Below are 13,894 nucleotides of genomic sequence, written 5' to 3'. Positions count from 1 at the left end.
CCTGCAGGGCACTATATCACGGCTCCATGGGCCCTGTTTCCCCCGCTCTTTCTGGCTACTGTGTTTCCTTTCCCTGTGCTGAAGTTCTGACAGGGCCCTCCTGCTGAGGACCAGGCCTGTGGACCTTTACCTTGTGACATGGGCTTGGGACTTGAAAGGAGCTGAGTTCTTGCTCAAAGTAAAGCACCTCAAGGCCACAACCTGGAACTCACTGATCTACAGTGGTTATTCATTCCCAGATGCTGTATACTGTGGTGATTAGGAAAGACACCCAACTACAGGTCTTTTCAGAAAACAGTTAAAGTGAAGGAGTAAATTCAAACACCATTAAACTTTAAAGAATCATCTCACAGAGTCAGATGTCCAAAACTGCTTTGTGGATTAAAAAGGGTCCCCTTAGAAGGGCTCAGGGTACACATCTGTCCTCTACTGTCAGGCAGGCCCTACCCACAGAGATGCACAGGCGCACATCTGGCCTGAACCATATTGCCATTGCTGTTGATGGGAGAAATATCTGTCTTGTAGGATTTTGTAAGTTGAGTATTTTTCCCAGGTTTGTGAAACAAGGCAATGAGTGCATTGCAAAGATCTAGCCGGGATTCTGTGGGGCAGGCAGAAGAGTTCACGCTTCTAACAGAGAAATAGGCTGCAGCCTTCCCTTTCCTTCCCCTTCTAAAATGTCTACTTCTTAATGGACTTGCAAAACAATGTGTTTGTTTGGCGAAGCTGATCTCCACAGCAGGGACTCTTGGGTCCACGAAATTTGGGGTAAGAACTACTGACCTTTGGCTCTTAGCCTTTGACTTATGCTATCCAAGTTCCTTGGTAAATATTTTTTTTTACAATTGCAAATATTGTTTTCTGACAAAGAGGCAGAGATTTTAAGACCAGATTAAGCAAAGCAAACAGCAGGCCCCTTTGTTACATACTTTCTAAGGGTGTATAACTAATAAGCAATCAGAAAGCTGGACTTTTATTTACCCATTGCACAGTGTGGCTTTCAGCTCTTCATTTTTAGAGGCTTTCTTAAAAGATTAGAAGTCTAATAAATAGCAAGTTTAGATGGAGAGTGCAAGAAATCCTATGGAGGATTACCAGATAATTTCAGGAGGGAAAGTGTTAGTTCTGCTCAGATGGCTTCTATTGAGAGCCTTGCTATGATGCTTGTACCTTGATCACTGGGCATTTTGTGAAATAGCATTTCTAAGACTGATCTAATTTGGATGACTTTTGGGATAATATTTGTAGGAACAAGATTCACTGAGTTGCCTCTCTGATGCTTATTGCTAAGATAGTCATTTTAACAGGGAAGAGGAAGTTGTTTAGAGAAAATAGAGACTGGAAATACAATGAATTGGTAGAGGTTAAAAACTGCAAGGAATCACTGTTGGAAAACAGGGACAAGGTAGATTACTAAAGGAGGCTGACTTGGAGCTGTGTGTCTAGGAAAGAGAAAGTCAGGAAAATATCTTATGATGCAAGAACCACAACCAGTAAGTAAACTGCCTGGGAGACCTCAGAACCTCACCTGGTTGCTTTCTAAGTTGTTTTCTCTATTTCACTCCCCCAAGCTATATTTCCCTCTCTGAGGTTTTCTGGAGTCAATAGAACCCTTCTGCTCCTGGCAGCAATGCCACTGCAAACAAACCTGTTGGCACTCCCTGTCCGCTTGCTATGTGCTCCCATAGACTTTGGGAAAACAAAAAGGAGATCTGCTCCCCAGAAAAACGGGGTTTCCTCCTTTATTGGAAAGAACCTTTTGATTTCAGTTTCAGCTGGGGTGATCCTGGAAAATCTCTGGAGCCCTAGTTCTGTCAGCTTGAAAATGAAAATATTAACCTTAATTTAAGACTTCAAAAACTGCATGGCAACCCATTGGTGGATTGTGAAATGAAATAGATGAGTCGCAACCAGCATTTTAAAAAGGAGAGAGAGAAGAACAAGGAACAGAGAATAAAAAATATCAGATTATATCACATATTGTATAATTTCATAAAATATTTATTGTATGATTATGTGTGTGAACATACACATTATGAGTTTATGTATGGGGGTAGCAGTATAAAAAATGTTTTTCTTACTTAGACTGTAGTAACTAGCCTGGGTGATCTCAATGGCCTTCTCACTTCAGCCTTATCTGATTCTCCTAGGAGATGATGTACTTATCATTCACTTAGCTCAGCACAGTTGTACCCTTGAGATCTCCACACACCGGAACATAAAAGCTTATTTTTTTCCCCATTCTTACCAGATGACTGAGCTAAAAGACACCTGCACAATTCCCCAGGTTTAAAGCAAAGAAATCCTTGATCTGTGGGCGGTAAACTTGGAAAGGTACCAGCAGTCAAAGCCAAGAAGTTTTCCTTGGTGAGGGGTTGCTCTGGCAGGGTAGCCCCTAGCTGGCATAGAGGTTGGCACCAGGAGCTCTGGGTGGGCTGTGCAGTCCATGTCTGAGGGGCTTAGCGACAGAGAGTGGCAGGCCTGGAAGAGTGAGGGCAGCTCCTGTGCTACCAGCTGAGAGATGCTGCCAGCCTCTGGGGCTGACATTCAGTCTTGGATAGAGCCGCCTGCCTGGAGTGGTGGGAAAAGCTACCTGTGGGGATGGGCTGGAGGCTGTTAGGAATGTGGGAACAATCCCTCAGTGCCTCTTATCCCTTTGCAAGCCCCAAGATTCCTACCGGCCTGCTAGCCAGCGGGTTTTATAATACCTGAAGAACTCCTGAGTGCACAAGCAGAGGAAGGGAATAAAAGGTGAGGACAAAATTCGATTTACCGGCTCCACAGGCCATTCCCCTCACCCATTCTCAAGGATTAGGATGCTGAGAACAGTGGCAACTGGGGGCCTTATTCCCTTCCCTCCCCTTTGTTCACTGGGATGGGAAGGACAATAAAACGGCAGGCTGGAGAGACTGAGGGGCTGGTTAGAGATTTCTCAGGCTGCTTTTTGAAACACTTGAAGGAGCCGGTTCATGCTATTGTTGTAGTAAAATAGAAAGCGGAACTATTCTCCTTTTGCAAAAAAAAAAAAAAAGAAAGAAAAGAAAAAGTAGAAGAAAGGAAACCCACCCTCCCGGCATCTTCAGGAGGCTAGACTCAGGGCATTAGCATGGTAATACCATCCTGTTAGCATCTTCTTTGTCTGGGATCACAGGCTCTGGAGCCTGCACGGTAGATGCTGGAAATACTTAGGCCCCAAAGGAGAGGGAGCTCAAAGCACCAGCTTGCTGAGGGTTCAGACTCCCAGAGGGGCCAGGTCCCAGGCAGAGAGTTCAGCCCCTTTGCGCAACTAAAGTTGGAAAGGTGTGGTGGGAGGGAGGAGGATCTCATGAATCCATTTTTTCTTTTGTTCCCCAGAGTTCACCATGAAAGTTCCAGTGCCCACCAAGTGGAAAAGCTTAGAAGTTTGGCTAGCCTCTTAGAGTGACGCTAGGGTTGCTGGGGCCTAGTGGAGAGGAAAAGGCTGGAGCTGGCCTTAGGAAATCTGCTTTAATGGGGTGGCCCACATGGCTACAGGGAGAGTTTACAGTGAACCCCGACTTGGCCCATGTCTCTAGCAGTGTCCTTTGTTTCCCCAGCAAGCCCCAAATGTTGTGCCGCCCAGAACGCAGCTGCAACTCGAGGCCAGGAATAAAGATCCTGTCACTGAAGGCAGCCAGACTGTGTCACTGACGCGGCAGGAGGCCTAGGGGGAACCCAGGGCGTGGCTCTCTGGGTGCCATCCCAGTTCTCCTGGGGCTCGTGGGATACACGCGCCTGTGGACTTGGTGAAGCAGATCGTAAAGAAGGAAGAGGCTGCTCCAGCAGGGCCCTAGTTTACTCCTTTTCCTCAGGAATCTAGGGAGCATTTGAAAAAGAAAAGCCACATTAGTTTGAACAGGACAGAAGATGTTTTTATATTGTTTTTACAAAATCAAGCTCAGGTATGGTGGGTTGAATTTGGATTCAGGTGCTGTCCTCTACTAGTTTGGGTTTTAATGAGCAGCATAAACCTTGGGAAGGGACTGAGGAGCTCAGAGACCAGGGCACCCAGAGATAGGTACAGAGAAGGTGTGGAAACAACTGGTTTCTTTTTTCTTCAACCACTTAGTATAGGACCCAGAAGAAAACAGAAAACAATGATTTTTTTGTAGAACTGGAAAGCTATGTGCCTCATCTTTCTTGCTTTGCTTTTACAATCAAGAATGGTTTGTTTGATCGCCCTTTGAAGCATTATCGGGAGAGGCATTAATCTCCTCTATTTGTTCCCTTGTCACAAACTTGGGTTAAATTCTTCTACCCCATTTTTTTAGTCACTGAGCCAGCTGGATGATTTATTGAAAAAATTCTTTTCCCCCCAAATACCACCATCTGAGTTCATCAGATTTCAGTTTCAATCAGTAACCCATGGAAATGTTTTATGCCTGCTAGACTCAAAGTGACCCAGAAGATTCTCAGTGTTTCCATCCAGATACGGAGGTGTCTGTATGCCACATACCTGGCACAGCCTGGCATTCTTATGGGAACCTGGGCAAAGAGCCCTGGAATTCAGTGGAGCAGAGAGAGTGAACCTTTCTCCCAGAGGTCACAGAGAAGAGAGTAGAACAGGGGTGTCACATTGTCTGGCCTGCCAGGTGCCACTGCAGTCTCAGAAAGTTCATCTGGGCCAAGGTATTGTCCTTTGCTCCTTCTGCCTGCCTCTTGTTATGAGGCTTCCTAGGGGAAAGGAGGAAAGGACTCCCATCTGCCCGGCACTCTTCTCTTTTAACATCGCTTTACACCGCTCCCTCCATGGCACCTTCCCACGTTGGCCCTCTGCTTGGTTCACTTCTTTTCCTTCGGCTGTTAGCCTCAAAGAGAGATTTTGTCAATGTTGAAAAATATTTTTAATACAGAACGATACAGAAAATCACAAAAGAAAAGCCATGAGTCTAACACCCAGAATTAACAAATGTTAAATTTTGTCCCATTTGTTTTAGGTATTTTTTTTAATTGCAGGAATAAAATGTGACTAATTTCAAAACTTTCTCCTCATTTTTCATTCCTTCCCAGAAGTAAGAGTTCTGCAGGGTTTGGTATACATCCTCCCCTCTGTTCTAAAAAACTTTTCTACATTTATGTGAATCCATACTTAATGATTCCTTTTAAGTGCACTCTTAAATTTGCATAACTGGTTTATTATACATATTATTTTACAACTTGCTTTTGTCACTTAACATTACGTTTTTGCAATATAGCCATGTTGATACACCTAAACCATGTTCTTTCACTTTGCTTTAGGTATCCACATCCATTGTATGAATAGACCACATGTTATCCATGCCCCTAATTATGGAAATTTTGATTATTTGTAAGTTAATTAAGTTTGTCACATGTGTCTCTCAGTATGCAGGTATGAAGGTTTCTCAGGTATATGTCAAAGACGGAATGACTGGTCAAAAGCTATGCATGCACATTTTCATCCTTGCTGTATCTTCCCAAATTGCTCTGCAAAGAGGTTTACTAACTTACAATCCTTCTGGAAATAGTGAAACAATTTCTATGCAGCTGTGGATAATTTTAAATTCATTGTGTTTCCACAGGCAATCTTCGTATGCATTCTTTGTGGATGTCTCTTTTGTCTCTGCCGTTGGAGTGTAAGCTTTCCAGAACCTCTAGCAGGATCTTCTGCACAGTGTGTGTGTTTTATGTATGTGCTTAGATGATTAACTGATAAATATTTCTTCATTCCTCCTAAAGTTAACTGTATATATTTCCCAGAAAAACAGCTTTTAGTCTCCTACAACACCCTAGTTTTCAGGTGAGGGAACTGAGTTTCAGAAAGGTGAAGTGATGTTCACTGCCTTAAAATTGGGTTTGTAGCCCTTCCCAAATACTCAGTCTTGGCTCCTAAGATTTTAGAAAATCAGAAATGGGTTCAGGCCCCCTCTCTTCCATCCTGCCAACTTCTGTAGCAGCTTATCTCTCAGGCTTCATGGGCCTCTGTTGAGGGGATACTCCAGGCCTGTCCTGAATCTTGAGTCTTGAAATTCTAAGCTAAAATGGATCAATCACACTGATATAACTATCCTTCAAGGCACTCCCTAAGTGTGATTTGGTTATAAGTGTGGGTGTAACCACAACCTAAATTAACAGTGGTGTACGAGGTAGAGATTTACTGCTTTCTCACTTAGTACCGTGGGTCCAAAGTTGGTATGGCAGCTCAGCTCTACATGTTTGTCCAGGGACCCAGGACAAACATGTTTGTCCAGGCTATTGGCTTGTTGCTCCATCATATGTAGGGTATTGCCATTGTCATCATGGTCCAGAATGGTTCAGCATCATGCCCTCCATTCAGGTAGCAGGATTTGTGTGGGATAGAGAATGGTGGGGGAGGGAAAGCATCCCCTTCCTTTAAAGACATTAACCAGAAGTTACACACATTATTTGTGCTTATATGATGTTGGCCAGTCTATAGAGGTATGCCAAGAAAGGCTGAAAATGTAGTCATTAATCTGGATGGCCATGTACCCAGCTAAACCTTTGGAGTTCTATTGTCATGAGAGAAAAAGGAAGAATGAATATCCAATGACACAGCCCTCACAGAGGAGGAGCCCAGTTGCAGAGATTAGGCCCCAGGGTGCAATAATATACACCCATGGTTAGGCTTGTTACATAATAGAGTTATACTCTTCAAATGTAGCATAAATATCATGTATGTTAAAGATGCCATCAGAACCCTCCTTGATTCCAGAGTCTAGAGCAGAGTAGAATTTCACAGTCAGTTACTTTACCAAGGATCAGCACGCAAAAATCTTGTTCTCCCCACCTAAAACAGAATCTCCTTCAGGCAGAAACTTGAGTATGTGTTTTGCTATCATGCAGTATGCAAGAAACTTGAACACAAGCTACTAGTACACATTTTTTTTTCCAAAATATTTTTTCCTGTCTCCCCCCCCTTTTTTTTTTGAACATGGAACAAAATATTAGAGAAAAACTTTATGCCAAGGCCTGGATGATAGATAATTAGTCTAGATTCACCCCTCTTTTAGAACCTGGCAGCCATTTGGCTATCTTTGCAGAGTTAACAATTTGCATTTGTGAAAATGCCCAGGTAACAATATCAAAATATGTTAAATCAATTCAGGTTGTTGATTTTCTTTGAAAATCTCTTCAAAAAGTACTTGGTGTTCTTTCTGGAATATGATTTAAGCTCCATTTAAGTGTGTTCAGTTCAGCAGTTATTTATTGAGCATCTATTGTTCACAAAGCATGGTGCTTAGGGCTCTGGGAATATAAGGTTGAAAAAAAAAGTACCTTCCTTTTAGTAGTTCAAAATCTAGTTAGGAGAGATGTAGATAAATAAGTTTAATCTAAAGCAAACTGCGACACCTATTACTAAAATTCAGACAGTGTGCTGTGGAAGGATAAGGGGTCTAGACTTATTCCAACTAAGATGATTTGAGGAGGGTCCCTGAGAGTATGCGGGACTTCAGCTTGTGAATACTGCTGAAAACCACATTCCATTGTCTCTTGAGGGAAGCCAGTTTCTTTTGCTGTTTGAGGGTAGATTTGGGGACAGTGGGGAACGCTGATTAGTGACGAATGTTGGATCATGCTGACTAATGTGTTCTAAATGGATGGACTCAACAATAAAGGGAACATTGAGAGTCAAGAGTTCAGATCCTGAATTTCACCGTGCGATGAAGTGTAAATCACTTAGCTTCTTACTGCTTAATTTTTTTGTCAATTAAAATGTGCTCATGATGACAATCCAATAAGTCACCTTGACGAGTAAGTGCTTTACAAACCTTAAGAATAACAGAAATGCTTAACAATAACCCCCGGGACAGGCTTATGCAACCTTGGGTCATTCATAGTACACACAGAATCAGAACATCCATCACATGCTGCTTGCTAGCCATGCGAAACTTTTATTTCCTCACACATGCCATGAGAACTGACAAACAGTGAACTGCACTCACAAAAACTGACAAATAGAGGAGCTTTTGAAAAATCTTACTCTCTACCTACTGGGGCGTCTGTGTCTTTCTACAACAAATGTCGCCACATAACTAAGAGCTTGCATTGCATACACAGCTCTTTCTCTCTTTTGACATCTCCCCAGCTAGACTGCTTGAGAACCTGGCCTTCCATGTCCAGATGTTTACTGAATTCTGAAGGCCCCCCAAAGAGCCCAAGTTCTTTTGTTGCTCTCCGAATCATTTCCCACAGAGACTGACCGATGTCCTGAAGGAGCCCTTCAATAGGAAGGATGAATGAAGGCTGAGGAAGACATGACCCCCTGAGGCTTGCCCACATCCACCCTAACAAAGGGTCTGAGGCGCAGCCTTGTAAGGAGTGTTTTGGTCAGCAGCGTCCCTATGAGAGGCCAAGTCTCCCCCACAGGGCTGCTTTCAATGGCTACCATCATAGTGGAAGTACTGGGCATTTGTTAAGGGCTGTGGTATGCTAGGTATAGCACAAAACATCTAAATCATGGTCCCCTGCCTTTGTGAGGGCTTCCTGGCTACAGATGGCAGCTGGCTTTCTCAGGGGAAACTACCTCTTTCTTGGGGGAAGTGGAGAAAGCAGAAGAGGGGCTCCGTTTCTTTGGATGACCTCTTCCCATCCAGTGCAGCTAGTCTCCCCTTTTGTCTACAGCTATCCAGGGGCACAGGACCTTAACCCACACCTCTGCTGTGCTTCTGGGTGTCCCTGGTGTGCGAGGCGGGTGGCTCTGTGGGCAGTAGCGACGGAAGAGGCCTACTGCTGTAGGAAAAGTTTCATTTAGATTGCTGGTGGGAACTTAGTGCATTTCATGACAATATTTTTTTCCAAACTTTCTCTCTCTCTCTCTCTTTTTTTTTTCTTCTTTTAGGCCAACAGAGGCCATAGGGATACTGTGACCTTTGTCTAGAGCTGATGGGGGCGTGATTTGTGAAATAAAACAGGACCATGCTGCTTGGAAGAAGGAAACGGAAGCCAACATAATGGGGATTAATTAGTTGATTGCTGTTGAGATGGTAACAGATTTGCTCCTGGACCATTGAGCCAGCGATTTCAGACCTAGCAGGGAAGGTGAAGATGAAGAAGCCTTTGTTCAAGTCTCTAGATGTGTAGGGCTGAGGGCTTTGCCACCATGGGATGTCAACAGCCATAATAATAATAATTTGCACTTATATAGCACCTTTCAACCAGGCACCTCAAAGCGGTTTAACCACATTAATTAATTAAAGCCCACAATCCCCCTGGGGAGAGGAGGAGGATGACTAACAAGATTTGTAATTACAGGAGGGAACATTTCCGAATAAAGTATTGTCTGCCACATAAAAAGAGTAGGTGTAAAGGAATTGGGGTCTCCAAAGAGTAACTGATTCAGAAATGAAGTGTTGGGGGAGGCTGGGGGTGGGCGTAGGCATGGGGGTCTGCCTTGTGCCAGAGGGAGGCCGAGGGGCTCAGAATTCACTGACAGGTTTAGGTCCCGCCTAGAAGTGGAGTATGTATGGTATTAGTAGCATTTGAAGGTCATTAGTGGCATAACTATTGTAGTGTAAATTCAAGTTTCATTGGTATATTGTATATATCCGGGTGGAACAAAGAGAGAGATTTATGCAGAATTTAATAAAGGATGAAATGATTTCTTTATATTTAAAGCCCAAAGCTTCAGTCAATTAGCAAATAAACCAAGTGGTGACCCATAGGATAATTTAGTCATTTCCAGTAGAACACCCAGCCCTCCCGCTCCTACTGCCACGAAGCTTCTGACTGAAGCATCAGGCTGGGTTCAGTGCAAGGTCTGAGGGCTTCAGCCCCTTCAAAGCCAGGCATTAAATCTTTCCAGCCTTCGGCCTGTGAACCCTCTAACCCGAGTTGTTAGTAACCTCAAGCTGTCCTCTGTAGAATCACTTTCTACCTGTTCCCCCTTCAGAAGATTTTAAGTGCCCTGGGGGCTAGAATCAAATCTTATCCTATTTTGTGTCTCCTGTTAGCCCACAACAGAGTGCTTTACACAAAGTAGGTATGGATTGATGAAGAATGGTTGAACAACTGAGTCCTTCAACAATTCAATATTTTTGACACATACCAAGGAGGAACTTAAAAACAACAGGATGTGTGCCCATCTTTGAGAAATGTGTTACAAGGAATGGGAAAAGACTCATAAACTACTAACTATGATGTAAAGCAGAATCACAACCAAGGCCCATGCTGCAAGAGTAAAAGGAAGAGCATCTTATCAGCTGGAGTGACTCAGGGAAGGTATTCCCAGAGAGCAAGCAGGTGCTCTGGGCATTGGAAGGCAAGAAGGATTTGGTAAACCTGGAAGAGGTTAGGGAGGCAGATATTCCAGGCTTTGGCTGTGTGTCTCTGCAAGAACCTGTGGTATTCAAAAAAATGAGGTTTTTTTGAGTTTTTTTTGCAACCAATTAAATGTGTATTTCCTTGGAATTCTTATGATATGAATTGGCTAAAGAGATTATTTGAGAAACTGGTGTTGGGGTTCAGGATACCCCAAAATATGGCATGTTGGCATTTGAGAAAACAGCAGAAGCAGGGAGATTACTATCACCTTCCCCTCACCCTTGTTCTCCTGAAGCAGAGCATAAAACCTTCATTCCTAAGGTGCTCATCCTACACCCAGAGGAAAGGAATATCCTTATCTGTGAAGACATGGGAACAGAGAGAAGAATATGGATAGGTCTTGCTAAGTTCCCCCCAGTTTATTACCATTAGATCATACTCTTTTTTCTTCTAATCATATTTATCTATAACTGTCTACTTGCCACCAAACCTTAGCATAAAAATACACAAGTTTTCCTGTTTCTTTGGGTCTTTGTTTTTGTAGGCTCGCATGTCATTTAAAATTTAAAGTATTATGCTTTTCTCTTCATTTGCCTTAGCCATGAACCTTGCAATAGGGAAGAAAAAGATGCTACTCTTTCTCCCCTACAATGTATGGTGCCTAACATGGGGTGGCTGAGACACTTCACTCATTCTGGAGCCTGCAGATAAGATCCTGGGACAACTGACAAAAAGCCAGTGAAATAAGAATTCTTACCAAGGTCGGCTGTCCCAAATTGAGACAGAGCAGGGACCCACCCCACTTGGGGTCCCCCAAGCCTGGAAATAAAGGAAAAATCTAGAAACCTTTTAAGGGAAATTCCAGGCACCTAGCTAACCTTGGAAAGTAGATGAGCAACCTGCTATGCAAGAAGATGTAACAATCTCCCAAGCAGGCCAGAGCCATAAGATGTTTTGGTTCCCTATAGAAACTAAAAGATAACATCTTAACATATGTTATTGAGTTATTTTTCAGAAACCCCACCAGATGGAAAATGCTGACCACTATCATGTAGCTAGGGGGGAACTGAGGACTGAACTCTGTCCTTCATTCTCTGTTCTAAATTTCTTCCTGAGGGGCTTGGACAGAGTCACACTCACAGGCCAAACCTCAACATTCTTTTCTGCTGACCCCAAGTTTTAGACAAGGCTTTACTTTCTTAACCAGTTGCTAATCAAAGAATCTCTGAATCTACCTATGATATGTAAGCTATAGCTTCAAGATATCTCACCTTTTTGGGCCAAAGCAATGTATAACTTCCATGTATTGATTTACAATTTTGTCAGCAACTTCTGCTTTCCTGAAATGTATCCCTGCCCTTTTTAAAAACCCTAGCTTATGAGTCATCTGGGAGTTCAGGTCTTAAGCATTAGCTGTCCATTCTTCTTGCTTGGTGCCATGCAATAAATGCCTTTTTCTTTCATTACAAATCTCAGTGTCAGTGTCTGGCTTTACTGCACTGGGTGAGCAGACCCCAGTTGGGTTTGCTAATAAGATCCCTATCTGTAGTACTCAGTCAAGAGAGGAAAATAAAAATTTCTCTTTATCTCTTTCTTCCCAAATTCAGATTAGCAGGAGAAAAACATTTGTTTATATTGTGACTCTCTGGATAAATTTGATTTCAGAGTTCCCCATTTGCTATTGATCCTTTCTCTCCCAGGGACAGCTATCTCTTTCCTTGTTTGTCTCGATTTATGTCCTCATAACTTGGCTTGATTTTCTGCCTGTCTGGGCACGTAAGTGGTCAGTTTTGTGTATGTAGGTACCCAACTTCATGTTGGAGGCCCCAAGAATGTAGCCAGATAGAAATGTGTGTTTCACCCCATTTGCAGCTATCATAACAACAGTTGTCAGCTCTCAGAGGGTGAGTTCTCTGTGTCTTTCTTCCTTTTGGCTATCTTTGGCAATGATTCTGGGTCTTGGGAGGGTTGCTTCTTTTTGTATCTTCTTTTGAGGATGTTTCTTTTGTCCATGGTTAAGTCATAAAAGGCTTATTGGTTTTGGTTCTGAGTCACTTAATAGGTACTTTAGGTTTAAAAGAGGATAAAGGTAAATAAATATATATGTTTTTCTCTTATTAATCTGTCTTTTGTTATAGATATCTCAGCCATGAATCTTGCAACAAGTGAGGAAAGGATATTTAATATTTTTCTGCCCTACATTGGGCAAGATGTCATTTCTTCTCTGTTACTCTTAATTTGGTCTCTCTTCATTTTCACTCTCTACCAAGAAAGAAAAGCTAAATAGTTCACACATTAAAATGGATTACTCAAAAGTGTTTGGAAAAAGTAAGGGAAAGACATATCCCAATCCAAAATGTCAAAGATTAAGTGGCTTTCTCCTTGAAACTACCTTTCTGACCCTAGGAAACACTAAGACAGTACCCTATACCCAGTGATTGATTGACAAATCAATACAGTACTGCCCAAGGCCCACCAGTACTTTTTATCACAAACCACACTGCAGGGACAGGCCCTAAGTACTACCTCTGCATATGGAGCACTGGCTGCATGTCTGATGCACACTTTGCACATATGAGCTTTTCTAATCCTTCTAACAATCTTGTAAGGTAGGACTTTGTATTATTCCTTCTTTACAGATGAGGAACTGAAGCATTAAGTGTTCAATCTTTCGCTGGAAAGGATGGAATGTGGATTTGAACCCAGGCAGTCCCACTCCCTCCTCTCTCACTCCTTGCCCATGTAATATTTCTTTTCATAGCTATTATAATCCCTCTTACTCATCCTCAATTTACAAAAGCACTCAGCACAATACTATACACACAATAGTATGGGAACTCAGGGAATATTTTCCAAATAAAAGAATCGCTAGTGGCAAAGCTAGTAGTTTGATCTACTCTGAGCAGTGCCTGCAGAAGGCCTGGGCAGTGATGCTGAGAATATGCTACCTCACTGCCATCTTCTCTTTTTGCCATTATTAAAGATTAGGAGACATACACAAAAAAGTTGCCCCAGGGAATGTTCACAAGAAAGAAGATGCAGGTGGTATTCTTCCCCATGAGCTGAAAATCTGCCAAGGAGGTGGTACTACCTATGACATGCTAGTGAGGCATCTTTTATTGTTAATTACTTATAGTGAAAGTAATTAATAATGCAGTTTAGAGATTTTTTTTAGATGGGTGTGTGTGTGTGTATATATATATATATATATATATATATATATATATATATGGGAGGGGGCAAAGTCCAACTTTGTCTCCGTAACTGTACTAGAGGTACTGGTCCTCTAGTACAGTCCTGGTGAAGATTCAGAAGGGCGTGGTCCCTGTCTGCATTAACCCAGAGAGGCCAAACTCTATGCATAATGTCTTTTAGGTTGTGTGTTGTGGACAAAGCAAAGTTACTGCTCAGAGATAGGACTGTAAAAGTTTGTCCAGTAAAACCAGGCTTGCCAAATGAGAATTCTGGAAATGGAGGATAAGGATTAGGTAATGGGGGACAAGTGGGTGAAGGCAAAGGGAAGTGAAAAATTATCTGATTCTGGTCTAAAAACTGTGGTCTTAGAACCATTTGGAAGTGATGGAAGGACGGTGCTCATTACACTTCTCATCTGAACATCCTAAGTGTGAGAGAAAAC

At 42.6% G+C, this 13,894-nt stretch overlaps 1 protein-coding gene across 4 annotated transcripts in view; it reads left to right on the top strand.

Moving 5' to 3' along the window:
* RAD51B (RAD51 paralog B) overlaps positions 1-13,894 on the top strand; it is a 764,513-nt gene that overhangs the window by 556,979 nt on the left and 193,640 nt on the right. For 3 of the 4 annotated variants that reach the window (XM_076003922.1, XM_076003920.1, XM_076003921.1), the window contains exon 11: positions 8,837-13,432. The exons of the other annotated variant lie outside the window; for it this stretch is intronic. In XM_076003922.1, coding sequence (XP_075860037.1) covers positions 8,837-8,853 — 17 coding nt within the window. In that variant the 3' untranslated portion in view covers positions 8,854-13,432. Of the gene's footprint in view, positions 1-8,836; positions 13,433-13,894 lie in introns of those variants that run through there. 4 annotated transcript variants of the gene reach the window in all.

Source organism: Microcebus murinus, chromosome 6, assembly GCF_040939455.1.
Source record: "Microcebus murinus isolate Inina chromosome 6, M.murinus_Inina_mat1.0, whole genome shotgun sequence".
NCBI classification, from domain to species: Eukaryota; Metazoa; Chordata; class Mammalia; order Primates; family Cheirogaleidae; genus Microcebus; species Microcebus murinus.
The sequence above is the reverse complement of the archived record's forward strand: the minus strand, read 5'-3'. Positions and strand labels throughout refer to the sequence as shown.